General features: G+C 41.3%; 1 protein-coding gene across 5 annotated transcripts in view; it reads left to right on the forward strand.

Moving 5' to 3' along the window:
• Nucleotides 1-27369, forward strand: part of trpm6 (transient receptor potential cation channel, subfamily M, member 6) — a 183008-nt gene that overhangs the window by 60765 nt on the left and 94874 nt on the right. For 4 of the 5 annotated variants that reach the window (XM_043712201.2, XM_087997903.1, XM_087997910.1 and 1 more), the window contains exons 6-14: nucleotides 923-1047; nucleotides 3094-3265; nucleotides 4209-4383; nucleotides 6591-6714; nucleotides 10779-10851; nucleotides 12662-12762; nucleotides 18046-18180; nucleotides 21979-22032; nucleotides 24732-24872. In XM_043712201.2, the coding sequence (XP_043568136.2) occupies nucleotides 923-1047; nucleotides 3094-3265; nucleotides 4209-4383; nucleotides 6591-6714; nucleotides 10779-10851; nucleotides 12662-12762; nucleotides 18046-18180; nucleotides 21979-22032; nucleotides 24732-24872 (1100 nt within the window). The remainder of the gene's footprint in view (nucleotides 1-922; nucleotides 1048-3093; nucleotides 3266-4208; nucleotides 4384-6590; nucleotides 6715-10778; nucleotides 10852-12661; nucleotides 12763-18045; nucleotides 18181-21978; nucleotides 22033-24731; nucleotides 24873-27369) is intronic. The other variant, XM_087997908.1, reaches the window with a different exon arrangement.

Here is a 27369-nt window from a genome sequence, read left to right on the forward strand (position 1 = left end):
TTGATTCTGAACTGCCCTCTAGGCAATTAGGGTTGGGCAATAAGTGCTGGCCTAGCCAGTGCTGTCCATATCCCTTGAATGAATTTAAGAAACGGAGTACTTATCATAAAGCAAGATGCATTCAGAGAATGTCTGCACTGCTTTCTTTGCCCTCCTTTGGTGGCTACCATACTATCTTGGCCTGTGTGCCTTTAACGTGTGGGGTGACCACCTCTAGAAACTCAGAATCTGCGTAGGTCTCAGCTTTGAGAACGTACCACAGTGAAAAGAACTGCTGCTCAAACTCCTCCAGTTGGTGATACATCTGAATATGAAGCTCCCAAGTGGAGTGGGATTGTGCATTGCAGGATGGAACCTTTATGAAGTCAATAAACTGAACAGAAATAAAGACTTATTAGGATTTATGTAAATGAATTTAATTAGTGTTTAAGAATTTATTAACTAATTTTAAGTTATGTACATTTAACTCTGATACTGACACAATAAAATCTCCCCATTGCAAAGATCAAAAATTAACATTTTAGTATTTACTAGACAGCCATCCACCTATGCCTTTTGTTGCTTCTGGACCTGCTTCTGTTTGTATTGAAGCCCAGTCTCTTCATGCAACTTGCAGATCTCAGGATTGACTTTACCCCCCACTGCTCATCCAGTTGTCCTGCAGGAACCACAAGTTATTTGGTCATTTATCCCAATATCTCCTACTGGCTGAGCACAAAATGTTGTTTACAATAGCCTGATGCAGTTCTTTGGGTATTTCTATGACATTACAAGCTGTAACTATATGCAAATTGTTATTGTCTGGTTAATGATTTTCAATTAAATTAAACAGCAACAGTATTCATGTTTTCTCTCTCTCTCTCATATATATATATTTATATATACAGTATAATTAACATAGGGTTACTTCTTTTGAAATTAGGAACTTCTAGACATGTTGGAGATGCGATAAAAGACCATACCTCCCCATATTTACGAAAGATCTGCATAATCGGGATTACACCCTGGGGAGTCATTGAAAACCACCGAGATTTGATCGGACAAGATGTAAGTAACTAACTAATCAAAACTTTCCATCTCAAATAACAGAACAGCATTAGTGTTTCACTCTAGTGAACGCAATGGTTAATGGTGATGTTGCAGGCTTGTAAATCTGTGATCCAGGTTACTAAAGTGGCTTCAAATTCCACCATGGCTGATGGTGCAATTTGAACTTATTTAACAAACCTGGAATTAAAATCTATTCTGATGGTGACCATGTAACCATTGGAAAAGCCCGTCTGGTTCACTGAGGTGATCTGCTGTCTTTACCTATTCTGGCCTGCATATGGCTCCAGACCACAGCATTGTAACTGCCCTCTGAGATGGCCTATCAATTTAGTTGTATCAAACCACAATGAAATATAAAAGGACTGCAGGACATTGGCTCAGGCACTGGGAAGTGACAATCGCAAACTCAATCCTGTTGACACTGCCAAGTGTTTCTCACTATCCTGTGAGTATTTTGTTTGTTCCAAAATTAGGACAACTGTCCATCAGACTAGTCAAGCAACAGCATGATCTAGCCACACTCATCCAAGCATCACCATCCTGAGCAGGACAAGTCCACCAGAGTTTGGGAATTGGGGAGCTACCTATGAGTTATTGAAATTGACTCTGGACTTCATGAGTCTCCCAGCACCAGGTAAAACAAGGACAACGAAATATTCTGGTGATTACCAGCTTCTACCCTCACCCCATAACTGATAAATTAGTATTTCTGCATGTTGAACACTGATAGGAATAAGCACTGAGAATGGCAAGGACACAGAATGCTCTTTGGGTGGGGATTTCAATGTCCATCACTCAAGAGAAGCTTGGAAGAACTAATACTGACTGAAATGTTCAAGTCCTAAAGGACATAGTTGTTAGATTCTGTTTGTGGTAGGAGGTAATAGAGAACCACCAAGAGGGAAGAAATCTACTTGGGAGTTGGGATACCATGTTACCACTGGAGAAGACATTGGTAAGGCCACATTTGGAATACTGTGTACAATTCTAGTCACCCTGCTATAGGAAGGATGTTACTAAACTGGAAAGGTTGCCAAAAAGATTTAGAAGAATGTTACTGAGGTTACAAGGAGAGGCTTCATGGGCTGGGATTTTTCTTCCCAGAGGGTGGGAGGAACTAGCTCTATCACATGCCACTTGTTTACCATACAGTTAATCCTGTGTTGTAGCTTCACCAAGTTGACACCTCATTTTCAGTTATGCCTGGTGCTGCTCCCGGTATGCCGCCTTGGACTCTACATGAAATAAAAATTAATCCTTCAGTGTAATTGTAATCACAGGATGGGAGACAAGTCAGGCCTTGAGTTTACAGATTGTGGTCAAATACAATTCTGCTATTGCTGATGCCCACAATGCCTCCTGAATGCTCAGTCTTGAGTTGCTAGATCTGTTCAAAAACTTCCCATTTAACACAATGGTAATGCCTCACAACATGGTGCAGGGATTCCTCAACATGAAGATGTAACTTGTTCTCTATAAGGGCTGTGCAGTGGTCACTCCTATCTTCACTGTCTGTGACAGGTAGTTTGGTGAGGACAATATCAAGTAGATTTTTTTCCCTCTTGTTGGTTCTCTACTACCTCCTACCACAAACAGGATCTAACAACTATGTGGAAGTTCTGTATTTAAAATACTTGCATCATAAAATTGTTTAGGCGAACATTTTAGTTAAATGTTTTGTCAACTAACAGACAGGTACCCAAAGATATGCAGGTTAAGCAAATTGGCCATGCTAAATTGCCTATAGTGTTCAGGGATGTGTAAGTTAGATGCCTTAGTCAAGGGTAAATGTAGAATGATAGGTAGGAGAATGGGTGTGGGTGGTTTACTCTTCAGAGCTGTTGGGCCAAATGGCCTGTTTCCACACTGTAGGGATTATATTCTAACCCTGAAAGCAAATATCAGTAGATAGATAAATTGTTCAACATGGCTTGTTATGTGTTATCAAATGTCTTCTTTATTTTTGCAGGTACTGTTTATAAGGAGTAAAAGACTAACATTTTCATAATGTTTTAAAGAAGCTTGTATACATGATTTCCTCAGGTAGTGCGACCCTATCATACGCTTGGTAACCCATTGAGCAAGCTGACCAGTTTAAACAGCAAGCACTCGCACTTCATCCTAGTAGATGATGGAACCGTTGGCAAATATGGGAATGAAATGAAGCTGAGAAGGAAGCTGGAAAAATATATTGCACTTCAAAGAATCCATACTCGTAAGTATAAGCTGACAATCACCGTGTTTGTGGAGAAGGCGAGTCCTTCCCTTTCCGGGTACATAAAGAATACCTGAGTATAAAGACCTGTTTAATTGACCTTTGGCCCTAAGGAACATCCAATTTCCTGAGTGGAAAAATTGAGGTTGCTGGTCCTCTGCTTTATTTATTTATTTTAGAGGTTTCTCGTGGAGGATGTTTAGTGGTTTGTGCCAGACCTTCCTGGCCTCGTACTTCATTTCATTGTGGCAACAGGTACTGAATTCGCTGCAGCACTGCACATGGAACATGGCAGCACCATAATTGAGCCAAGTTGGTGCATGGCCAGCCTGCATTACTTTACCATTAATACATGCTGCAACACATTACGTGCAGTGAAACGTAAAGCCAAAGCTGATTCCAGACACCTTACCTCTGACAAGAAGGTTTGCCAAAGTTCCAAGTGCAATTAGATGATATTTAATAAGTAAAAGACAGGACATCAGCTGACCTGACTGTTCCTTCACACACAACAGCAGATAGAGGGAGAGTAACTCTTACACATTCCTACATGGTTGGGTCCACTTTAATCACACGCCCCACCACAGGACAACCTTTGCTAGATGAGATTTGTATTACAACAAGTTGTTTTATGCTATTATATATTAAAATGAGGGCCACTGATATACAATGATTGAATAGCTCTTATTCATTCTTATCAATATTGGATTCTGACATTTGTTGCTTTAGGTATTGAATTCCATGTCTCTTCATTAGCCATAGAATGAATTATCTTTATTCCCTATAAAGAAATATTATTTGAGGTATACGTGTTTAAATATTTTGTTTTGCTATTTTTAAAGTTGAGTATGCACAGTTTACATGTTTTAAGTTTACTTTCCAAATCAATAGCCTTGTGAGATCTTTTGATACAATTAAGCTTTTCTTTTTTTTCCCAATGTAGGGATGGGCCAAGGTGTCCCTGTGGTGGGGCTGGTGATTGAAGGTGGACCTAATGTCATCCTGACCATATGGGAATATGTAAGGGATACTCCCCCTGTGCCTGTTGTTGTATGTGAAGGAACAGGCAGGGCAGCTGATCTTTTATCTTTTACTCATAAACACACTGCAGATGGTGGGTATGTTCCTTGTAAATATGTTATTTCATACACAGGAAATTGCAGGATAGCTGGAGTTTGTTTATGCTATCCGGGTTAGTGTTAGGACTGTGCTATAATTAAATAGGTTAAATCCATTTTTTATTAACATTATGTTCTGAAATTTGTAATGTTGCTTTGGATATTGAATTTCATATCTGTTTGTTATTTGTATCATGAAATCTATATTTAATTGTCTTTATTCTCTATATAGAGATATTTGATGTATATGTCTTTAAATATTTTATATTGCTTGTTTTAAAGTTGAGAATGCTCAGAAAAGTTGGGAGTTAGATATTTGAGTGGGATTTTTTCTTATCTTCATTCTGCAATGCTTAAATTGGTTGTGTGCTTGGAGTGGGTGTGAAATGGGGCCAGAAGACACCTTCAGGAGAGGCAAATACCTAGTACAACATCAGCATGTAAAACATTCTCCAGCAATGTTTAGCATATTGCAGGAGAATGCAACCTAGACAATTATGATTACAGAAAAACTGAAAAAAAAAGTTAAAAAATTCAGCGATCTGAGCCTGTATCTCTATGTGGAGAGATATTAAGTAGAAAGGAAGAACTGTTTGGGGCCAGGAGTTAATGATTCATATCCATTTCAAGTACTAGAGTCATAGAGTCTAAGAGATGTACAGCATGGACACAGACTCTTCAGTCCAACTCATCCATGCCAACCAGATATCCTAGTCCCATTTGCCAGCACTTGGCCCATATCCCTCTAAACCCTTCCTATTCAAATACCCATCCAGATGCCTTTTAAATGCTGTAATTGTACCAGCCTCCACCACTTCCTCTGGCAGCTCATTCCATACATGCACCATCCTCTGTGTGAAAAAGTTGCCCTTTAGGTCCCTTTTATATCTTTCCCCTCTCACCCTAAACCTATGCCCTTTAGTTCTGGAGTCCAATGCCCCAGGGAAAAGATCTTGTCTATTTATCCTATCCATGCCCCTCAGGCTCCGATGCTCCAGGGAAAACAGCCCTAGCCTATTCAACCTCTCCCTATAGCTCAGATCCTCCAACCCTGGCAGCATCCTTGTAAATCTTTTCTGAACCCTTTCAAGTTTCACAATATCCTTCTGATAGGAAGAAGACCAGAATTGCACGCAATATTCCAAAAGTGGCCTAACCAATGTTCTATACAGCTGCAACATGACCTCCCAACGACTGTACTCAATGCTCTGACCAATAAAGGAAAGCATACCGAATGCCTCCTTCTTTATCCTATCTACCTGCGACTCCACTTTCAAGGAACTGTGAAACTATACTTTGTTCAGCAACACTCCCTAGGACCTTACCATTAAATGTAAAAGTCCTGCTAAGATTTGCTTTCCCAAAATGCAGCACCTCACATTTATCTAAATTAACCTGCATCTGCCACTCAGCCCATTGGCCCATCTGATCAAGATCCTGTTGTAATCTGAGGTAACCTTCTTCGCTGTCCACTACATCTCCAATTTCGGTGTCATCTGTAAACTTACCATCTATACCCCCTATGTTCACATCCAAATAATTTATATAAATGACGAAAAGCAGTGGACCCAGCACCGATCCTTGTGGCACACCACTGATCACAGGCCTCCAGTCCGAAAAGCAATCCTCCACCACCCCCCTCTGTCTTCTGCCTTCGAGCCAGTTCTCTATCGAAATGGCTAGTTCTCCCTGTATTCCATGACATCTAACTTTGCAAACCAGTCTCCCATAAGGAACCTTGTTGAACGCCTTACTGAAATCCATATAGGTGAGGTCTACCACTCTGCCCTCATCAATCCTCTTTGTTACCTCTTCAAAAAAACTCAATCAAGTTAGTGAGACATGATTTGTCATGCACAAAGCCATGCTGACTATCCCTAATCAGTCCTTGCTTTTCCAAATACATGTACATCATGTCCCTCAGGATTCTCTCCAACAACTTGTCAACTACCGATGTCAGTCTATGGTTCCCTGGCTTTTCCTAGTTGGCTGTGACAATGATTGGCACCTCCTTGAACCCCAGAATTTCTTGGCACTGTAGCTTATTGACTTCCCAAATCAGCCAAGATCATATTTTAAGAGTTGAGCCCTGCTTGCACTTAACAAGACTTCTTCAATAGATAGTCTCTTTGAAATAAAGTTTGAACTGAATGTTCAGCCAATACTCAAACGTTTAACAATGGCATTTGTGGCTTCATCTATCACAGGAAATTATATCCTGGCTTGGAAGATGAATTATTATTAATGATCCAGAAAACCTTTAATTTTGGGCAGAAGCAATCAGATCATTTGTTTAAAATTCTTATGGAATGCATGGAGCACAGAGAATCAGTGAGTATGTTCAACTCAGCAGTGAAAATATAGAATGTATTTTCAAAGTTTCTTCAAAGATGGCTGGTGCAAGTGCTTCAATACAGATGCATTTATTTGATACTTGCATTTAATTTTATTGAAATAACCCTTCAATTCATATGTTTTGGGGTGTGTGTGGAGAAATGTTATAATATAAGCAGCGACAGTTTCCAATATCATTGATATTGGGCTTTTTTACTTGAATCATATAGGAAGGAGAAACTTTACAATGTCTTGGATAATTGATGCAGTGGAATCTGTTCTGTTTCACAGGGTAAATTTCATAAATCTGGTAATAGAGAGCATATATATTTACATATGTGCAAACTTGTCTATGTACAGTTGTTGGTATGTGTTGTGATCATAGTCATCAGAACCATCAACGATGCCTTAAGTAGATTCACTACCGTTAACTTTTCTTCTGATTGGTGTTTAGTCTTTCTTCACTGATACCAAGTGTAGAAAGATGCTCACGTAAATCTTTGGAAGAAGAGAGGTTTGGTCCTTTTGGACAGAATAGGTTTATTGCATAGTATATTATAGCTACATTACATCTGAATTGCATCGGATTCTTCTGTGTTACTTCAGACCCAACTTAAAGGTAAAATTACTGCTACCTACTAAAGAGATTTAAAAATTAAAGAATAGTTAGGTCCGCCCTGGAGCAGCCTTTAGAACCTGATGGGTGGAGTTTATTGTATGATGTCAGTTAACCATTTCAGGTACTGATTGCCTTTTACGATAATTGTTTGAAAGAATTAACATAAAATGGTAGGAATTATTCTCATGGCTGTGGGAGATGTGATAATTTCTGTGGTTGACAAAACTACTTCAATGGCCTGTGCAGACAGAATGAGTATTTGATTTGCTTTCATCAGATTAGAAAGCCTTCCTATATTCTTGGAGGCATTGTCTGTATCTGCCTCTGGGTTAAGTGTGAAATTCTGTAAATCAGAGTGTTCTGATAATGTTGATGACTTAAGCAAATGCTAGAAGTTAAAGGATTAACCTATTTTTGTAATTCAGTATTAAATGTAGAAAGGGGGACAGACAGTCATCTCATGCCTGCCCTTGTCCTTATTCATTAATATCTTTGGCTAACAAACACCTCCCAATTTCAGGTTTAAAATTAATAATTGTTCAAGTATCAGTTGCTGTTGTGGAATAGAATGGTAAACTTCTACCACTCTGTATGAAGAAATGGGCTGGACTTTACAGTTTCCTGTCATGCATATTTTCCTGGAGGAGGCACATAAAATATATTGGATGTCCAGTCCCTCTCCCATCTGTCTACCTTGACCTGTTCCCCAATATCAGGGACAGTTAAAGTGCCTGCTACACCAACCAACCTAGTGAGTCCCTTAACTTCCTAATTAATTGGCAGCTAAAGGCCTAACTATCACTTTCATAAAACACTTGACAGAAAGGTGCTTTCAGTGCAGTGGTGGTGTATCCAAATCTGAGCCAGGAGGCTTGGGTTCAAGGCCTACCCGCCTCAGAGATGTGTAATGACATCTCTGACAAAGCTAGTTTAAAGAAAAACTAAAACACTATGTTGCAGTAGTAGTGTCCCTTCCTCTAAGCCTGTTTCAAATCACATCTGCTCCAGAAGTGTTCAATAACATCTCTGAAAAGGGTTGATGAGAAAATATTCAAAATTCTGGGCAGTAGCCAGCATCTTAGACTGCAAACCCTATCCTTAAAACTGCTTCTTTGAAAAGGCTGAAAGGAAGGAGGGGCATTTTAATGAGGGGGGCCTTGTACATATCAGGGGCAATTCCCAACAGGTCTCACAATTACCATTTTATTCCTCCTCATCTGGCCTCCAGATATTACCCATCCCGAAAGAGTAAGGGCTCTAGGACCACGGAAGCACTCTGGGATGATGTTATGGAGCAGATCCTCATTGGCATAAATAGTACTGTGTGAGCAGAGTTATGAAATAGAAGAAAACATGGAGAGCTAGGCACTTGCCTGCAGCTTACCATATTAATGTTCAAAATGTGCGAGGGGAAGCTTGTGGAGATAGTCCAACTTGCATCAGACAATAGATTTTATGATGTGGAGGTGCCAGTGTTGGACTGGGGTGGACAAAGTTAAAAATCACACAACACCAGGTTATGGTCTGATAGGTTTATTTGGAAGCATGAATGTTCAGAGAGCTGCTCCTTCATCAGGTAGCTAGTGGGGCAGGATTATAGGACACAGAATTTATAAGTAAAAGATTCAAAGTGTCATATAACTGATGCGATGTGTTAGACAAACCAGATGACTGTTAAGTCTTTAGTCACTTAGAATGGGGATGCAGGTTTTGATTTTGTCAAACACATCTCATTCTTAATGTGTTATAAGAAGGCCAGGCTTGAACACAGTTCTGGAGCTTGCCTTCTCTTTGAGCAACCTATCTTGAACCCAAATTCATGGATGTGGGTGTAAAATCATACAATCCCACCCAATGGCTTGCATACTAATCCCCTTCCTTAGAGCACATGCCCCCTTCCTGCCCTAAAATTCCAGGACCTCTCATTCCAGTAAGCACCTCCCTTCTTTGTGAATAAGTCTCCGCTGAATCCACTGGGTGTTCTGGTGCTGTTGGGATGACTAAAGCTGGCAGACTCTAGCTCTCAAGTGTAGCCTTCTTGCTCATTGAGGGGTCAAAATACAACCCTCAGCCTGTTTATACTGTCCCAGTGTCTTATTTCTGCAGGACAGGGTTTTTCAATTTTGCCATTTGGGACCTAATGGTTTTCTGGGAATTAAGGGAGGGAATGGGATATAGAAAGTATCCCTGTTAAGACCAGTTGATGTTGTTGAGAGTGGAATTTTATACCAATCCAAACAGGAGATGGCTTGAGGTGTTGGGGATTTTAAAATTGGCAGGCTGGGAATATCATTTAACTGTCTCCATTGGGATTTTTCAGTAGCAATGTGTGGGGCTGTGGGGCGATGTTGGGCGGTGGAGTAGTGGGACGGTGTGGCAGTAGGGTAGTGGGACAGTGGGACGGAGGGGTGGTGGAGCGCAAGGAAACTGTTGGGCTGCTGGCCTGCCCTTTGGCCAATTGAGGCATTATAGGAAGCCGCAAAATACCATCTTAAGGGCTTTCTCTCACCACTGCTGGTAATAAGGGAACCCATGCAATATAGTAAGGCTGACAGATGTATCCTGGAGACGTGTTGAGGCTGAGGAAGTCCTTTCTATTTGGGTAACATGCCCTCAATGCAGGTACTGCCCAGTTTCATATGTCTCACCCCGACCCTTCAGAATCCCGTCCCTACGTAAGATCAGCAATTTCCAGAAATAATTGCCTCAGGGAATAGGTTGCAGTCCCAGCAGTGGTCCACTGTTCCCTGTAGAACAGCAGACAGGAATTCCTCCTGGATTAAAGTGGAGGTCTTGCCCTGAAACAATTAACAGTCCAGCGCTTATAAAATCAACTTGCAATTCCTGCACGGTAGGAAGTTGACTTACCTTTGACTTTTAATTGGCTTTAATTTCACTCCTGATTCCTCAACCAGAGGAAAAAAAAAGTCTCCCCTTCCAACCTACTTGATTACCTTGAACATATCCAAGTGCCCTGTTATAACTTCTTTAAAATAACTTCCGATGTTTTCCTTAACAAATATGAAGTTAACTGTAGATTTTTGCTTTGTGTCTCCTTCCTTTTCTAAATAAAGGAGGTACATTTTCAGTCCCACTTCCAGTCTGATGGGACTGAAGCAAAGGAGATTTGGAAAATTCAAACAATGCATGATTTATCTTCTGATGTGAGGGCTGAATAACCTACCCCTGCTCCTTTGAGTCAATAAAGCTGGAAATCTCAGCAATGCAGAAAGACCATTTGATTGGTGAAGTGTATCACAAAATGAACCCTCAGTAGGAGGAAGGAAGAAAATTGATAATGAAAAGAGAGTTAAGAAATAGTGGGAATTCAAAATAGCTACAAAATAGAAAGAAAATAAAGATTGAGATAAAACTTCCATGTTATGTTTGTGCATGAATGTATGTGGAAGGATAACAATTTTATTTTCTTTCATGAAAACAGATTACAATTTTTGATGCCGACTCCGAAGAACAACAAGACATTGACTTGGCAATATTAACTGCTCTCCTTAAAGGTAGTCTATTGCATATATATTAACAAGGAGGGAGGGGGAATCACGACAGGGTCTGAATGATGTGAGATTTAGGGTAGTGTCGGAAGAGAAGTCTGGCTAGACAATCTTGAATTTGGCATCATCTAGCTCTATCTTTTATAAAGTGGCGAGGTGAGTTTCTCACTGGGCAGTGACAAGTTTCCAATTAAAGGGAAGTAATAGCTTGTTAAATACCTTATTAACGTCACAACACACCTCACGAATACTCAGCTTCCCATTTTACCAAAAGTGCAAAGCAGGTTAGATGTCAAAAAATCTTGACACGTAAATCAGAGTGGGGACTCAGTGACTTCAGCTTCCCACTTGCACTCAAAGACCTCCATGCCAGCCTCTGGGCACCAAAATCTCAGGGTGCACTCAATCCCACACAACCCACGTCCACAGACATTGTCATCTGACAGGTTCCATCCCCTTAGAAGCCTCAGGCACATCTCCAATCCACTTACAGGATGCTTCTGTACTTTGGTGCAGCACCTTTCGGGCTGCAGCAAGAACACTGTAGCTGCAAGGACACTGCAGGCTCAGAGACATGCAACCAGGTCATGAATTGGAGCAGGCTGCATCTTGAGGCTCTTCACTCAGTGTAATAAAACTCACTCACTCTGAGTCAAACTGAATGTTCACAGCATCCCTGCTTGCATCACCTTTACTTGCCTTTTTGTATTTGCTCCCTCAGCCAGAGATATCAGGCTCATCTTGCTGTTGTTTTGACTTGTCATTTAGCTCTGAAACAGAAGTTGGAAGCTGACCATGTTGTCAGCACGCATCAGTCATGTTAAGGGAGGGTTTCTGGCACACTTAGTCAAGGATAGCCTTTGATACCAGTCTAGATGCTTGGACATGGTTAGTCAAGCACCCATGGCAGTCAGAGTCAGAGTTCTCTTCACATAGGGGTGAGGAGTTGAATGTTTGAATGCTGACTGCCTGTCTTGACACTTGTTGCCCTATTTAGGACTGATTTCCTCCTGGAATGAGAGAGAGGCAGCGAGCAGGGAGATGAAAGCGAGTGGCACAGCTATTATTTTAGGCACGTGTGAGGAGGTATCCTGAGCGAATGACTAGGCAGCATTGAAGGCAATTTGCTGTGTTCAGGATTGGGGTGAGTGAGTGAAGGAAAATGGTGCAGGCAATAGTGAGAGCATTAATTTTGATGGGAGGTGGGCACAGTTGACAGATTGAGTGTGAGGTATTGGAAAGAAGATGGTGGCACCTACACTGACCGAGGTTGTTGACCTCCTTCTTGTAATGCTGTGTTTTGCTCTTCTACCAAGGGTGGTGATCAATCAGCAGGCTAGCATGGTCTGCTTTCATGACCTCCCCTGCTGTTCACAGGGGTGGTGTAAATCCCTTGTCTGCACTACCCTATCCATCAGGACCACCCGGCCCCTGCCCTCAAGGTGTGGCACTGATTCCTCCTGACTTCCATGTTCAGGGCAACTGTGCAGAGTATTACCGAGCTTGTCCAGGTGCTCAATGGTCTTTTCAAGATGACCCAGGCACAATAGGTGCCAATCTTCTGCCAGATATCAGCTGAGTGGTGAGTTGTTTTGGGAACTGCATGTGCTAAGATGGGAATAGAGTTAGGTATGAGAGACACTTTAGGAGTAAGTAGGCAGTTAAAGAGACCAGTTTGGTATGATACAATGAGAAATCTCGCCAGATCTTGTGGAGAGAATCCTTTCAGGAAGCCCAAAGCAACTTGTACCTAGCCAACAAAATGTAAGATTGCTTTCTTCATAGGAATCTAATTTCATTCTTTTTGTTTCCAAAGGTACCAGTACTTCTGCATCAGATCAGCTAAGTTTGGCTTTGGCATGGGACAGAGTAGACATTGCAAAGAAAAACATTTTGGTTTATGGACAACATTGGAAGGTACTCAATATTTTAATAATATAATCAAATATTGAGGTCCCCAAACATGGATGTGGGTCTTCAGCCAATTCAATTCACTTTATATTATATCAAGAGCCAGCTGAAGGCACTGGACACTAACCAAGGCTTGATAGTATTTTGGAATAGTACAGAAAATTTATGCTACAGAACTAACAGTACTTAGTTCTTTGTTGACATAGCAGGACAGGTTGACAAATGAGTGCATAAGCTGCTTTGGGTCCTTGAGCTTTATATAGAGAAGCAGAGAGTACAGAAGGAAAGAATTTATGTTGAATGTTTATAAAACACTGGGTCAATGTTAGCTCGTGATTTGAACCAACCATCAAAGTTGTTTCACTGACAGTTTAGAAAATTGTCCAATTATGTCCTGTACACAAAATGCAGGATAGATCCAATCCAGCCATGTCAGTCTACTCTTGATCATCATAAAAGTGATAGAAGGGGTCATCATCAGTATTATCAAGTGGCACAAACCCCAAGATGTGAGCTGAGATTGTTTGCCCTTGACATCAAGGCAGCATTTAACCGAATGTGGTATCAAGGAGCTTTAGCAAAACTGTAATCAGTGGAACTCGGGGAAAACTCCCCAGTTGTTGGAAGACGGTTGCGGCTTGTGGGGGTCAGTCATCTCAGGCCTACGACATTGCTGCAGGAGTTTAAGTAAATCATTAATAATTATTAGGAAACTGCTGGATTGTCATGAAAAAACGATGTGGTTTACTAATGCCCTTCGAGGGAGGAAATCTGCCATCGTACTCCCTCTGGGCAACATGTGACTTCAAACACACAGCCACATAGTTGACTCATTGCATTCTGAATTGGCATAGCAAACCAATGAGTTTTATCAAACATGCACAGGATAAATTATAAATGTACCTACCTTGTGGGGAAGTGATGGCCTATAGTATTGTTGCTAGATCTAATAATCCAAACACCTGTAATGTTCTGTGGACCCGGCTTTGAATCCCATCATGGGTGATAATGATTTGAAATAATTATGCAGGAGTTCCTCAGATTGGTGTCTTAGGCCCAATCATGTTAAGCTTCTTCATCAATGGCCTTCCCTCCATCTTGTTGGTGTTTGTTGATTATTGCAAATGTTCAGCACCATTCATGACCCCTCAGATACTAAAGCAGTCCATGCTCATATGCAGCAAGATCTGGTCAATTTTCAGCCTTCGGCTGATAAATGGCAAGTAACACTCACACCACACAAGCACCGTCTCTGACAAGTGAGAATCTACACCTTGCCCCTTGACATTGAGTGTCATTATCATAGCTGAATTTGCCACTGACAACATCCTGGGGGATTACTGTTGATCAGAAACTGAACTGGATTAGCCATATAATTACAGTGGCTACAAGAGTAGGTCAGAAGCTGGGATTTCTGTGGTGAGTAACTTGCTTCCTGAATCCTTGAAGTCTGCCCACCATCTACAAGGTACAAGTAAAGAGTATGATGGAGTTGTCCCTGCTTGCCTGGATGATGTAGCTCTAACAACACTCATGAAGCTTGACTCCATCCAGGTCAAAGCAGTCCACATGATTCATATCCTATCTAACACCTTCAGCATTCTCTGCCTTCATCATCGACACACAATGGCAGTAATGTGTACTACCTAAAAGATGCACTGCAGCAACTCACCAAGGTTTCTTAGATAGCAGCTTTCAATCCCATGACCTCTACCATGCAGAAGAACAAGAGTCGTAGATACATGGGAAGACTACCAGTTGTACATTCCAGTTCAAACTACATAACATCCCAAAACAGAACTGTATTGCCATTCCCTTACTGTCACTGGATCAAAATCATTGCACTCTCTACCAGCAATATGGGTACACCTGCACTGCATGAACTGCAGTGGTTCAAGAAGGCAGTTCATCACCACGTTCTCAAGAACAGTTAGGCGTGGACTGTAAATGTTGGTCTAGTCAGTGACGCCCACGACCTGTACAGACAGCTGGCATTTCATATAGCACAATACCAACTACATAAGGCTCAAATCTCTATTATGCCTGAGGAAGACTTGGTATGGGGCCGTCTTGTGGGTCCTGATCTCTAAGCATGAGATCTGAGTTCGAGTCCTGCTCTGGGACTTGATGGCCAAGGGATGAACTGATTGACTGTCAGCCTACAAATCATTCCAATATGCCTATGACATGCAATCAGAATGGAATGCCTCTGATAAGCCAGAACCAGCGGTTGTGCAATAGTCACATTTATATAATCCATGTGCACATTCCTGTCATGGTTTGAACTCTGTGCCAAACATCCTCTTTGCTTTTGGTGACTTCCAGAAGGACAATTGAGGCCTTGCTTCTCGCCCTAAGTACTGAGTCACTGCAGATGTGATTTGGCAACTCAAATTATTGAGAGTGCTACCTGGAGAGGAAAATATAGTTTTATTATTAGACAATTTAGTTCACAATCCATCTGCACTCTGAAATTTGGCCCTTTGTTATAATACTGGCAGAAGCCTTGGGATAATGGCTGATTTGGTTGGATAAGTAACTGCAGGTGAAATATTTGTTGAACTAAGGGCCAGAGAATCAATGGGATTAATTGGATAGTCTTTTCAAACACAGGCAGATATACACTGTTAAAATCGCTAAGCCTCATTAGGTTCCATGACTTTATGATAATCTGGGTACTGAGAAATAGCTGGTTGCATTGTTTTTGGTGCCATCATTCAAATGTTAAACCAAGGCCTTATCTCCTCCTCAGGTAGGCATCTAAGGTGCTAAGCACTTTGAAAAGAAATGGAATTGTCCTGGAACCCTTCTTCCGAAGCCCATGTTACCAATAGCATATCAACTAGTGATTCACCTAATGATAAGACTGTATGTATAAATAGTACTGCATTTTCCTCCCCAATATCAGTGACTGTAATTCAGCAATAGGTCATTACTTATGAAATGTTTCTAGAGTGTCTTCAAAATGTTATACTATTCGTAAAGGTATATAATATTGGAAAGAATGTGTAACATTTATACAGCACTAAGAAAGAAAGGAATATGAGTGGGCCATTCAGGCTATTGACCCTGCTTCACCATTTAACAAAGACATAGCTGATTCAACCCTTAAATGCTTTTTACGAACATTATCCCCGTTACTTTTTAGTCTTATTGATGATCAAAACGTTTTTCAAAATATACTTGAAGACTGAGCTTCTAGAGCCCTCTGGGGTAGAGATATTCGAGGTTCTTGTTATAAATATTGCTTGACCACTTAAAGGAAAACACTGCAAGTTTAACATTCCTATTCAAATTAGCACACCTGTGAATTCTAAAATTACTTATTTTCTGTACAAAACTCTCAATGGTAAGAAAATGTCTTGATATAGAGTTCCCTGAGTACAGCCTGTACTATGCTAATTGCCCAGCTCCCAGTCTTTGTGGAAGTCTACAACATTGAGGCAAAAATCATATCGTGGATCAGTGGTTTAGTTATCGCCAAGGTCATACTTACATAATGAGTACAGTGTAGAATAATTCAGAACAGTCAGTGTGTACAAATAGCAACATTTTCTTTCAAAGGAAAACTTTTATTGTGTTCATTGACTTCTGCACAGAAAAGCTCTCTGAGGACTCTGCAAACAGTGGTTGGTGATTTCAGCTAAGCTGTGTGAAATGTTTTCCTTTCCATCCTGTCATATGAGAGGGGCCATTAACTACTTAACTGGTTAACCTTTATTCTTCAATTTATATTGTAAAAATAAAAAGATTTACAATTATAGGGTTCCTGAAACTACAGCGTTCAAATCTGTTCTACGTTATTTTCTCCTCCTGAACAGAAAGCACTGTTTGGATAGATTCTGGGTGGATAGATTTCTACAAGTTCCAAAACACCTTTTTCAAGTATATCTATTTGTCTATTATTAATGCACAATGGAGCGGAGTACGCCTCTAATCAGCCTCAATGCTTCAGACCCTTATCCACATTTGACAGCAAAGGCACTTACATGGAGGGAGGTTGGCTGTGATACCTGCAAAGAGATTTCATGTGCTCCTCAGGGTTCCACAAGGATTTTGCAGACTGTGATCAGTTGCTTCCTGATGCTTCTCTCATCCTCAGTACTACCTGCTTGTAGACTTGCTTGATCTCCGGGCTGGCCCAGAGTCTGTGAGCTACTTAAGAAACAAAGATTGCAGAGGTCTGACCCTCAAAATGGCTTTGGCATCTTGTTGCAGGAACAGGTAAGTATTCTGTACAGTATCCCAACCCCTTTCCATTGCTGGATCTTGAGTTGGAGATTGTGTTTGGGAACAATTCTGCTGCCCCGATGGCCCGCCTCACCTCATGGATGTCCAGACTTCAGCTGCTGGATCTGTTTGAAGTCTATCCCATTCAGCACGGTCGTAATACCACACAATGCAATACAGGATATCCTCAATGTGCAAGGCTAGGGGGCATGGGTGCAGGATGGGGATGGCGTGGGAATGGTCAGTTGTAATCAGCAAAAAGTTTCCTTACCGATGTTTAACCTGAAGCCATGAGACTTCATGGGGTCTGGAGTCAATATTAAAGACTTCAGAGACAGCAACCTCTTGACTGTGTGCCACTGTATCACCCATCTTTGTTGAATTTGACCTGCAGCTGGGACAGGACATACCCAGAGTTGGTGATGGTGTTACCTATGGTACTGTTTGTCAGGTACAGTTCAGGAAGTATCAGTCTGTTGCTTGACTAATCTGTGAGATAGCTCTCCTAATTCTGGTATTGGCCCCTGACTTTGCAGGACCAAAAGGGCTGAGTTTGCTGTTGTTTCTGATGCCAGTTTGTCCACTTTTATTCCTTTGAGAGATTTTAGGTAATTTAATCCAACTGAATGGCTTGCTAGGCCATTGCAGAAGATAGTTAAGAGTCAACCACATTTCTGCAGATCTAGAGTTACATGTAGGTCAGACCAGGTGAGGATGAACATTTACTTTATTAAGGGAAGTATAAGACAATAGTTAATTAGATGGGTTTTTTTATGACATGGTTTTATGGTCATCATTAACGTTTTAATTCCCGCATCTGCCTTGGTGGGATTTGAACCCAGATCGCCAGAGTATTAGATAGGTTTATGGATTATCAGGCTAGTGACAATATTCCTCCAATAAAGCATATTTTTTATGCATTTGTGTTTAAGCCATGCGATAGATTTACTTTGATTAGACTGCTGACGATTTCAATTGAAATCCATTCAAGTGCAGTTCATTAGTATTAATAGTGAGAAATTGGATTCTGAAAATATGTTTTATTTGATTATACTGTAGGTGGGAGCCTTGGAACAGGCCATGCTTGATGCTCTGGTAATGGATCGCGTGGATTTTGTGAAACTGCTGATTGAGAATGGTGTGAGCATGCATCGCTTTCTCACCATCTCCAGACTCGAGGAACTCTACAACACGGTCTGCATATCATTTAGCTACTTTTAATCCAAGTTTACATGCTATCAATAACATTGATTTGCATAGCAGTGCCACAGCACAACGTTAATAGGCTGCTATACACATATGGCTGGCCCAGGTAAATGCTTTGCATGTAGATTGCTCAAGACAACTCACAAGTCTTGAAATAAGAATGGATATTTGATAAACTATCCAATTCAGTGGTTCCCACTATTTCACCTTCTCCCAGCTCACGCTATTGGAATTAATAAATTTGTAAAAAGTATTTTTCAATCCTCCTTCACCTGATTTTTTTTTTCTTTTTTCTTCTCCAGTTATGCATTTTGCATTTTTACCTCCGCCCGCTCCTATTTCTGCAGAAGTTTGACTTTTCACCTCTCTCACTTCTGTCTACCTCATACCCTTTCTTCCTTTTCACTCTCCATTTCGACTTTCCATTTTTCTCTTTAAACCTTTCCTAAATTGCTGATCAATAGTTTGCTTTTGCCCTCCTCAGAACTGAGGGAAGTTCAGAAAGCTGGAAGCATTCCTCAGTCAACCAGAGAGAAGGACTTCACAACAGAAATCCCGAGAAGCAGATAATTGGCAAATTTGACCGACAGCATATTGGTCAGGCTTGGAAATGTAAACTAAAAACAGAAAATGCTCAAGCAACATCCATGCAGAAAGAATAAAAAAAAGCACTTATCAAGCCAAGTCTTTGCATGAACTGTGGCCATGCCTGAAACAGATTCGTAAACTTGAGGTGAAATCTTACAGGGGTTTGTGGGACATAGGCAATCATGGGGTATGTGGCAGAATTTAGACAAGACTCACTGAGGCCTATCTCAATGTTTGGAGTATCTCCATTTTTTTACACTTTTCGGCAAGCAGTGTGGTGAGTTTCTCACTGCGCACCAGTGAGTTGCCAAATAATGATGGTTATTGCATTTAATATCTTTTTGACAGCTCAGGTCACCTCATCAGTTTTCAGCTTCTTCTGTTGCCAAACACACAAAGCAACCTAGATGTCAAGAAAATGTGACTTGGAAATCAGAGCTAGTTCAGTTCATGCTTTCTACGAATGACCTCCATGTTGGATGTCTACAGAAATTGGCATGTGTTATTTGCTAGTTTCAAAGAAGCTTCATGACATTACTCTGATTCATTTTGAGGACACTTTTGCACTTCAGACTGTCCCAGCAACTATCATTGTATTGCAGCTGCTGCTGGGACACTGCACAATCAAAGACATGCACTGTGAACTGGACCAGGCTATATCTTCGGGCTTTGTGCTTTGTGCTATAGCATACATACGTTCTAAACATACCTGGAAGCTCAGAGCATCCCTGCCTTATATTGCCTTGCCTTGGCTTTTTGTCCTTTACCCCTTCAATCAGAAAAGCAAGGCCTATATTTCTGAGTTGCCTTTTTGTTGAGGACAGACACCAAACCAGTAGCTTATCATGGTTGTTAGCAGACGTTAGTTAGGCTAAGGGGCCATTCAGTGGGTGCTGGCATAGAGAGCTAATGGCAACCTCCACTATCAGTCCAGGAACTTGGAAGAGCCATTATGTCAGCTACTTGGGGTAGTCAGATTCAGGGTTCTGTCCACATAGACCCCATCCACCAGGATCTCCAGGTTTTTGCTCACATGGCAGGGCACTAATTTCCTCAAGTCCCATGGTCAGAACAAATGTGAGGAACCATGCAGGACATCTCTAAACTGATGATGCTTGTCCCGGTGTGGCTCATGTGCAAAGAATGGCTGTGGATTCCGGGATATCCACTGAATGGTGAACTGTTCTAGGAAGGGTGCATGGTCAGGTGGGATTGGACATGAGGAATGCCATGGCACAAAATAATTTTTAATGAGGCAATTTTGGTAGGTTAGAGAGAGTTATCCCTCGAGGCCATGTGGCAAAAATCCTTCCAAAAAATTCAGTACAACTTGAACTTAGCCAAAAAAATGTAAGATTCAGCTGTTGGTGTTGAATTTGACCTCATAGCAAGCTTCTGATCACACATTTGCCCATCGTTAAGGTGACCTATGTCCCTTCAGTGTGGTTGTCTGGCTCACTTCCATCTGGTAGTGAAGTCCCCATCCATTGTTTTGTCATCTCCGCACTTGATTTTCCAATGCACTCCCATCCAGCCTTCCATGTTCTATCCATCAAAAACTTGAAGTCATCCAAATCTCTGCTGTTCACATTCTAAATCCTGTTCTTTTTGGCTAAGCAAAGGCTCAATTTAAAATTTCAATCCTTGGTTTCAAATATCACCTCTCTCTATGTCTGGAATCTCCTCCAGCCCCATAGCCTTCTGACATATCTGCACTCATCTGAATCTCATATGTTAAGCTCCCCTTCTTCAGCACTCTGGCATTAGTGGCCATGTCTTCAACTACTACATCCTAAGCTCAGGGAAAGTTCTCTAAATCTCCCTATCTTACTTTTCTGCTTGAAGACATTCTTTAAATTGACTTCTTTGACATGAGCTTGGGTAACCTGACTGAATATATTCAAATATTACTTTATAACACTTCTGTGACTCACCTTGGAATGTTTCAATACAAAGGTGCTACATGAAAACAAGTTATGGTTTTGTTGACAAATTAATCCCAGTTTATGATTCTATCTTTTCAGAAATTTCAAGAGTAGGAATCATTTGCTGAGCTAGCTGTCCTGCCTCCAATTTATCAAGTTCATTTTTGGATGTGTGACAATTCTGTCAAGCCCACATTTATTTCAATTTCACAGCTTCTCTGATAATGTAGTGATGCATCTTCTTTTAACACGCTTTATTGCTCATGGTGAGGCTGCCCAAACAATGCTGTTAAGCAAGGAATGCTATGAATTTTACCTAGCGACATTGAAAGAATGGCAATATGGGCTAAACTTAATGTCGGCTGGTAATCAGTGTAAAAGGAAACGTGGTGGAGTATAAAGCGGGCTGTCAATTCACTGCAGCACATTTTGTACCCAACATAAGAGGAGTTTCACCTCCTCTGTGTCCAAATTGGAATGTTATATGACTTGAAGTTGGTGATGTTCCGTTATCTTACTGCTCTAGCTTTGGTGATTGAGGTTACAGAGCTGGGAGATATAATCCTAATAAGTTTGGTAAGTTGCTTCAGTGCATCTTCAGTGCATCATGACAAGCAACATGAATTCGACTGGGACAACACTACTATTATAGGACAAGCCAAACAGAGAACAGCCAGGAAATTCCTAGAGGCATGGCAGTCATCCACAGATTCAATCAATAAGCACATCGATCTGGACCCAATATACCGACCACTGCAGCGGACAGCTGGAACTGACAATCGGGAGCGGCAGATTCAAACCACTACAAATGCCGGAGGAAAGATCACAGAAGTGCTTCACAGGAGGCTCCCAAGCACTGAGGATGGCACCTAGACAGGGGACGAAATGTCTGCAACACAAATTCCCAGCTCGGCAAACAGAACCACAACAACGAGCGCCCGAGATACAAATCTTCTCCCAAACTTTGTGCATCTTAAAGACTCATCTGTATGAAAACCACAAACTGCCAAAAAGGAGCTGGTCACTGACACCAGTGGCAGTTGTGATGATCAGGTGAACTGGTCAGGTCTGAGTGGTGTACGGCTGTTGTTGTGCCTATACATATCCAGGTCAATGTGTGAGTTCTGTCATCTGCCTGAATTGACCCTTGCAGATGAGGGTGAAAGATAAATATCTGGACCATGCTGAGATGAATGTTAGTCTTTAATAGTATTTTTATCTGCACTTTGATTGAAAATGTTTTGACTTATCAAATCAATGATTCCCTCAACAGAAACAAGGTCCAACTAATCTTTTGTTGCACCATCTGGTTCGAGACATGAAACAGGTAAAAATGACTGACAGCATAAGCAGTGTTATTAAGTGTCTTTATGAGAGAGACCAGCACTACCACCATCACCACCACTACCACCACCACCACCAAGAAAGGCACCCAGATCAACTGCCAGTCAGGCATATGAAATGGTCACCTGGTGGGCTTCTCAATCAGTCACTTTCTGGGATAGTGATGCTTCATCTTGCCTGAAGCTGTCAGCTAATCAGAGGCCAGTAGCCTTTGTGAGCAGCAGCACTGTTTCAGAGGGTGAGGCTGTTGGCTGCACGGCAGCACTGAATACCAGGGGAATGGGAAAATTGGGTACGTTTTGTCGAGGAGGGAATTACAGAGTCTTGTCGTGAAAAGAGAGGGCACTTCGAGGTAAGGGTTGGGTGGTGGCTATCAGATGCCACCCCTTGTCCTACCAACTGTGCTTCCAATCACTTCTAGATTGGGGTAAATCGAAGTCCCTCTATTGAGAAAGTTGCTATTTTTCTTGTCAATTGAGGGAACAATGAATTGAGCTAGTGATGGGATGAAGCTCTTAAGTGGTTGTTAATTGACCACTTTAAGGCTTTAATTGGGGCAAGTCAAGAAGGTTGGAACATGGGTCTTCTTACTCAGAACTTAATTCCTGAAGTGGTGGGAAGGGGAGTGAGTATCTCCCACATGATCATTTGCCCATCCCATTAACCTCTCTGCCACTTCTTGGGAGGGAGAGATCACATTGTTAATCTGTAAATCATTGCTGGACTGGTTTTCAATTCTACAGAATTGTACGACTCAGGGAAGGATGACATAATTATAATTTCCTTTCGACATATAATGCCTATCAGCAAATCTTGTACTCAAGCTAGTGTTTTCCTCTAATAATTTCCTTCCTTCCTTCTTTATTGAGAGACAACAAGTTCCATGTAACCATAACAGCATAGCAACAGAAGCAAGTTATGGTCATTCTGCTCTAACACGTGTTTCATTAATGCGAATTAGCTATAACAGGATTGACGAATTGTGGACACTGTTTCTAAAGCACAAACTTTCAAAATATGTGTTGGCTGTAACAAACTTTAACCATTGATTCTAAAGCAATTTTTCTATAATGTGGGGGTGCATAAGAACACAACCATTGCATTATAGAAGAACCACCTATACTCAGCTTCTTGGGCTTGATATTCTGTGGCTAGCTCTAAACCAATTTTCTTTCCAGAATTTCCCACCAGAAGATAGTTTCTCTCCAACTAAATTGGGAACCTTGGTTAGTGGGTAGTGTGTGGAGCTATCTCACACTGTGCCAACATTGTTTTTTGCAATTCTTTTCAATTGAAAACTCTTGCAATCTGTTTTGTTTATCTAGCTAATTTACTGTCTCATCCATTTTTTTATCCCTTCACCAATTTTGCTGATGCTTTGCTGTTTTTTAAAATCTTCATAATTCTCACACTTTTGATTCTTTTTGGCGATATAATAAACTTTTTAACATCCAAAACCATCTTTAATTTCAATTTTTCACGATGGTTATAGTACTTCACTAATAGAGCTTTTAGACCGTTTGAAATGGAAAAAACTTTGTGAATCAAGGACTGAATCTTCAAATGTTTCCTATTACGAGGACACAATTGTAGTATCACTGGATGAGTAATCCAGAGGCTCAGGCTGAAGCTCTGAGCACTTGTCTTTAGTGCCATAACAGGAGATGGACTTTAAAATCAATGAATGAGTCTGGAATTATAAAGCTAGATTCAGTAATGGCCACAAGGACATTAATGCTGATTCTTGGGAAAAAAAATCATCTGGTTCAGTAATGTCCCTTCGGGAAGGAAATCTAATGTGAGTTTGGACCCACAGCAATTGCATTGACTTTTAACTGCTCTCTGAAACTGCCTGGCAAGTAACACAGGAGAAAGTGAGGACTGCAGATGCGGGAGCTCAGAGTTGCGAGTGTTGTGCTGGAAAAGCACAGTGGGTCAGGCACCTGACAAAGGGCTTATGCCCAAAACATTGATTCTCCTGCTCCTTGGATGCTGCCTGACCTGCTGTGCTTTTTCAGTACTACTCTCTGACAAGTAACTTAGTTCAAGAGCATTTCAGGATGAGCCACAAGTGCTGGCCTTGCCAATGATGCTGACACCTCATGAAAGAATGAAAACAAAACTCTTAATTTAGTTTATCCACTGACTAGAGCAAACATTTTCCACATGAGCATAATTTGCCTTAAATTTTAGGACTCAAGTTTCAAACTTAACAGAGGCAATCTCACACTCAATATAAAATGCTCACTCTTCCACATAGGCTCATTGCACAATTATACATTCAAAAAAATTCCTGACAGACTTTGTAGTACAGAACTTGAATATTGCTGAAAAGAGAGAAATATTGTGGAAGATTTTGGTCTCCTATTGAAAAGGACAAGATGCAATCATACCAAATTCCAAATTATCACAACATTTGATTGGTTCACAGGTCAACTCTGGTTGGCCAAAGAGTTGCTATGGAAAACTCAGTGGGGAGCTGTAGGCTCAGCATGCTTCCACATAACTTATGTATGGGGTTTGAACATAGTTTTTGCTTGAATAATTATTAAAAAGTTAAACTAGAACTTAAACTGAAATAAGTCCCATCAGTAAGAAATGACAGGAATGAGGAGAACTTTTCAGCACAAATAAAATTATATGTATTATATTGAGAATTCTGATGCAAACTTCTGTTCCTAGAGCAACCTTCCTCCTGGCTACAAAGTCACTTTGATTGACATTGGATTGGTGATGGAATACCTGGTAGGAGGTGCTTACAGAAGCCTCTATACACGGAAATCCTTCAGACTCCTATATAATAGCCTCTACAGACAACACAAGGTAAGGACCAATTAGATGCTCTCATGTTTGGTGGGCATAGTCTCATTATGTTTTGGTTGAGTCCCATTGGATCATTAAATGCCATGGAGCTAATATTATTCTAAATATTGGGCCAGGTATTTAGATAGTCAGGGAGTCAGAGTAGCAGTACTTGCACATCAGGACCAAGTAAAATCCCCATGAAGCAGACTGTGTGGGAATTGCCTTAAAAATTAACATTTTTGGTGGAATAGTCTGTAAAGAATTCTTAACGTTGGAAATTTTGGAGAGTGCTGACTTGCTTAATCTTTACAGTTAACCTGGAAATGTTACAGAATCAAAACACTCCTCTAATTCCTGAGTAACTATTATACTGATGCCCAGCTCACCACTGACCTCTGAACTATGCCACCCTGACATCACCTCACCCCAGATCCCCACTTCAGTCTGTCTCTGCCTCTGATCTGATTGGATTTGACCTTGCCTGACCCAACAATCACTTCCCTGACCCCAAATCTGCAGTCCAGATCTGACATCCATCAGTCACTGGCTTGAGCCTTCCTGAATAGCTTCACCCATCTACCAACTGGATGTGACGTCACCCCACCACCCTGCCAGACCCCCAAACTTACCCTGGTCAGACCCAACCCCACTTGGATCTGAGACAACAATGTCTCCAGTGTGATCCCTTTGCTTCCTGAGCCAAACTCCATGCGCTTCTCCCCACCTCAATCTGACTCACCTACACTCCAGCTCAACATCCCTCCCAGACTCAACCCTGATGGAGACCCTGTCCTGGTACAGCCTGACCTCCCTTCCCTGATCTGACCCCAGCCCGACCCTGGTCAACCCTAAGCCCTCATTCACTTACCCGGCACACTACCACTCTACTGGCCTGGCACTCGACCTTACCATACTGGCACCTACATCTTCACCCATGAGGCACTCTACCGCATAGCACTCTAAACCCTCAGTGTGACCCTAATCCCATGCTTGCCTTACAGTACAAACACTTTCACAGGAGCTGTCAAAATGGCTGGCTGTGTTACTAGGCATTTAAATCACAAAGCACTGATTGCTGCAAAAAGGGACGTGGTTTCTACGAAGACTTTCTTCAATGCTCCTGCGCCAGGAATCTCCAGTGTAGGAGTGGATCATTAACAATCTGATTAGCATTGGAAATAAGATTTCTAAATCAGAGAAGCTAATCTTGTAATGGGTACTCCTGAAATTATAATTCATTGATGTTTGAAGTAACTATTTCCTCCCACTTTTTTGCGAGCACGAGGCTGGATGTTTGAGTGCAGATGGTTTTGACATGTGCAGTCAAGTATTTAAGTTTGGCAAAACACTTAGTGCCTTTGCCTCTGGGTCAATGGGTTATGAAGATTAGTCATGCAGCCAGGTTTGAATGTATGAACTGAGCTGACAATCCACTTGACAGCAATGACAATGCTGTTGGTAGATGTTAAACTGACCTGCCTGTTTCAGGAGGTGCACATGAATTGATGTTGATACTCAAATTAGAGCAGTTCTTTTGATGTTCTGGCAAATATTTCTCCCTCAATCGGTACAAGAAGCAAAAGCCGATTAACTTGTCATTCATCTAATGCCGTTTATAGGATATTGTTGGTTTCAAATGTTGCTGTATTTCCCAATACCACTGTCACTGTACTTAAAAAAACTGACTCATTGCTCGAAGCACATTGAGTCGTTTCAACCAATAAATTAGCATCAAAGGATCCCTACGGTGTGGGAACAGGCTGTTTAGCCCACCAAGTCAGCACAGACTGTCTGAAGAGCATCCAACTCAAACACAGCCCACCACCCTATCCCTGTAAGCGTGCATTTAGCAGGTCCACCTAACATCTTTGGACTGTGGAAGGAAACCGGAGCACCTGGTAGAAACCCATGCAGACATGGGGAGAACAGGCACACTCCACACAGACAGTCACCCAAGGCTGGCATCGAACCTGAGTCTCTGGTGCTGTAAGGCAGCATGGATAACCATTGAGCCACTGTGCCAACTATGTGGCAAGTTATGAAACAAATTCAAATTTAATTATTCATAATCATATTTGAGTATTATTGCTACAATAATTTGTCAGGTTAGCATTCTAGGAAATCATCCATGTAACTAATTGCTTAATAGGAAATGTATATCTCAATAAGCAGATATTTCTTCCAGTTTAAAGTTCCCTATTCTTCCTCACTGAGACTGACAGCTTGAATAAGCCCACTAACATCTCTTAGTTTACTCCAGTTTTGAGTAGCAGTTTTGTGTTAGAAGCTGTAAGGTTGATATTGAGGTCTGATTGACTATGCTATATCCCTATATACCAAGACAGCATTTGGCCCTACTATTATTGAATTGGCTTTCCTTATGTTAGTTAGAAATTTCTTCGATGACACACTGTGAGATATCTACACACACACACACTCTCACTCTCTCTCACACACACACTCACTTACTCACAATCTCTCTCTCTCTCTTACACAGTAAAGGTGTACACCAAAC

Source organism: Chiloscyllium plagiosum, unplaced genomic scaffold, assembly GCF_037043375.1.
Source record: "Chiloscyllium plagiosum isolate Xiang-an unplaced genomic scaffold, Cpla_swu_hap1 HiC_scaffold_2, whole genome shotgun sequence".
In the NCBI taxonomy this organism is placed as follows: Eukaryota; Metazoa; Chordata; class Chondrichthyes; order Orectolobiformes; family Hemiscylliidae; genus Chiloscyllium; species Chiloscyllium plagiosum.